At 35.9% G+C, this 3,208-nt stretch overlaps 1 protein-coding gene across 1 annotated transcript; it reads right to left on the bottom strand.

Moving 5' to 3' along the window:
• Nucleotides 1–356: 356 nt before the first annotated feature.
• On the bottom strand, nt 357–2,919 carry LOC105327781 (uncharacterized). The gene is made up of 3 exons (XM_011428406.4): nt 2,584–2,919; nt 2,043–2,111; nt 357–1,803 (listed from the first exon to the last, which is right to left on the bottom strand). Exons 1-3 carry the CDS (start codon nt 2,783–2,785, stop codon nt 500–502), a joined length of 1,575 nt encoding a protein of 524 aa, XP_011426708.4. The 5' UTR covers nt 2,786–2,919; the 3' UTR covers nt 357–499.
• Between the last annotated feature and the right edge of the window lie 289 nt (nt 2,920–3,208).

Below are 3,208 nucleotides of genomic sequence, written 5' to 3'. Positions count from 1 at the left end.
ATGTAACAAGTCTATTTTTATAAACTCTGCATCACCTTTTGAAACCTTTCCCCTTCCCGCCCGGCAACATAGTCTAGACATCAGGTTTAAACAATTTTCAACTGACCTAAGTCTAACATTGAAATGACTTCTGGATGTGAAATCTTCTCATTTTCATTACTCTAATTTAAAGGCACCTTTTTTAAAAGTGCTAACTAATACGACTAGACACCCCAATGTTAATATCATATCAAAATTAACTTTATTTTTTTTTTACCAATGAATACACGTTTTAAAACATGTTAAAAGTTTATTTGGCACATCTTTATTATCAAAAGTTTCACATAGTAAATTGAACAATATTGAAACTAGAATACAAGTGATCACAGGCATTTTGATTATTATAGCACTACACAATCTTGCATCGCATGCAAAAAATCAGGTTTTTATGGACAAATTAAAACACATGAATAAAAAGTAAAACAATCTATAAAGGTTTATCAAATCGCGCAGATCAAAACTATTCTTGTATTTTGAACCCTGCAACAAATCCATAGCCAAGATTTGGCTTCTGTTTCCCGTACACATACAATGAGAAAGTTTCGCCCTGGATGTTTGTTGCCGTGTGGTACCCTGGTGGTATTGGTAGAGCCACCACTTCATATGGCTCAGAGTTGACGCCATACGTAGTTCTACTTTCCCCGTTAATGACGCCATTGTCAAGTCTTAATTGCGACACATTTCTGCATACGATTGTTATATAACTCGTTGTATTTAGATCTGGTACCACAAAATGGTACTCTGAAAGAAGACTCTGTTGTTCTGGAACATGCAGCATGAATGCTGTACCTACTCCATCAGTGTTATTTTTTCCAGGTGTTATAACCATCACAGACACAAATCTACTTGCACGGATAAAGACGGGGTCATTCGATTCCACATCAATATCTACAAAGTTACTTTGAACAAATAAGACTTCCGTTTTATTTTCACTCCCTACAGTATATTGCAAACGATAATCTAAACTCTTCGACATTATCCTAATTCTATATCCTCTTAAAAATGGATAGAAGAAAGGTGCAACATACAGATGTTCTTTCTCGTAATTTTTTGAGTCATTCGAGTCATCCAATGGAATCACAGAATACATTCCGCTGCACGCATTGTCGTCGTGCAGTCGTCCACAGTTGTTACCAGTGGCAAGGAATATGGGATCAATGGAAGAAACCGAACTTCCGGTTAAGTCCATTCCATGAGATATCACAACTGATTCATATTTATTCATCAAAAGTCGAATGCTTTCGTTGTACCAGTATGTCTGATTATCAATAGTGATTGAATCACCCTCCGTTAAATTCAGATTAACCGTAACAACGTTATTATCGCCACTGGACACTATGGACAGAGTACTATTATAAAGATGATAATATTGCGGAGCCACCGACTTTGGTTCAATGGAAGGAATATATCTATATTTGTAATGAAATCTGGAGTGAATGGGCAAAACTAGAAATGCCGTGGTGGTGAATTTGTCGTGCTTGGCCGCGTAAACGTTAACGCTGGTGCTACAGTCAATATGGACGCCTTTCCCTTCCATTTGATTCTCTAAGGCCATGTATGAAGCTAGTAGGAACAGGGTATTCTGTCCTGGCTTTAGGTCTAGGTTGTATCTTTTGGTCAGTAGTGGCAGCGCTACAGTACAGGTACCCGTGGTGATTGACACGATGTACAATACACAGTAACTGTCGCCCCCATCAAAGAACAGTGGAGGAAACACCATGTAAAATTCCCGGCCCATTAACTGTGCTGGCTTTGTAGACGAACCTATATAATACGCACATGTATGAAAACATTATCATTCGAAGATCACACATTTGAAGCGTTGAATGAATATTTTTATGCCGAGTAAATATATACAATAATCTTTTCTTTTTAAACTTTGCCACTGACTTGCCTAAGAGATTTTTTTTCCCTCAGACAGAATAAAATGTCGACCCATCTTAATATAATGTATTTTTTATTTAAATTGATAACTGCCAAGATTGTCAATAGCTAAACGTTACCATTTTTGTTTGTGAAATTTTGGAACGTTTCTTCTAATTTGAAAATTCTGTCATTTATTTTCTCTGCATCTGAAAAATAAAAATAAAAGAAATATCCAAATTAGGAACAAACTGTTGTTTATTCTTTGCTTAATGACACTATATTACAATACTTGGTTTTAATTACCATCACCTGTTCCTTTTTGGACAGAGGAGCTTAATACATTACAGAAATTCCCAAATTAGGAACAAACTGTTGTTTATTATTTACTCAATGACACTTTTTATTACAATTACCGTCACCTGTGCCTTTTTTGGAAATAACTTAATGCATTCAATAATTCACAGAAAAACCCCCCGAATTAGACAAATTAGATGACCAAAAGTTTTTGTAGCGGAATGGTCGAAGTCACATTCTTTCAAAATGTATCTGAAATCTGTACATTGACAAAACTAATATAACACAGACACTTGTCTGGCAGGGCGACATTTTTCTTAGAGTACCAAGATTTTTACAAAGTCAAAATAGTTTTTTTTCCGTAATTAGAATAAACTAACTCACCCTGTTGGTTTTTTAGATCAATACTTTTGATCTGGTTTTCCAGAGCTTTTATCTTGTCTTCGTATAACTGCAGTTTTGCAGCAATCTTTTGGTCTCGCCTTTCCTCACATCGGAAATCATATTCGTCAAAAAGTGACTGCGATCGTAAGACACCAAAACTACAAAGGGTTACATAACAAGACAGAAACAAATATCTACTCATAATGGTGGACCACTAAACTTTCGTCGGTAAACTTAACCACGCACAATGTACGTACAAATGAAAGTTATATTCCCAGCCGGACACATATGCCCGGAAAACATGTCGAAGCGATGAACCATTTAAAATACAGAGGCTAGAATTCAGATTGAATGAAGATAACAAACCAAATGAGGTGTCGTTTTATTTAAAGGGGTTTTCTTTTGTGTCCTATCATTTGAGTGAAAATTCCGAAGTGGATTATATACATAACGTTTATTGTTATTATAAAAACTTTTGCAAGGCGGTGACTTATGTACCCCGATTGCGGATTTTACCCGGAAAGAACGTTACGAAATGTTATTTCAAATCTTTTCCTGTCTGTGCCTCAGGGGTTTACTGATTTAAATACGTAATTGACAGTAGAGGGGTGAATTGCGGGTGAAA

The sequence above is a fragment of the Magallana gigas genome, chromosome 5 (genome assembly GCF_963853765.1).
Source record: "Magallana gigas chromosome 5, xbMagGiga1.1, whole genome shotgun sequence".
NCBI lineage: Eukaryota > Metazoa > Mollusca > Bivalvia > Ostreida > Ostreidae > Magallana > Magallana gigas.
The sequence above is the reverse complement of the archived record's forward strand: the minus strand, read 5'-3'. Positions and strand labels throughout refer to the sequence as shown.

Coding starts and splice junctions, on each gene's coding strand:
- LOC105327781 (XM_011428406.4), bottom strand. CDS start 2,785: ATGAGTAGATATTTGTTTCTGTCTTGTTATGTAACCCTTTGTAGTTTT. Junction 2,112..2,583: donor TGATCTAAAAAACCAACAGG/GTGAGTTAGTTT, acceptor TTTATTTTTCAG/ATGCAGAGAAAATAAATGAC. Junction 1,804..2,042: donor AAATTTCACAAACAAAAATG/GTAACGTTTAGC, acceptor CGTATTATATAG/GTTCGTCTACAAAGCCAGCA.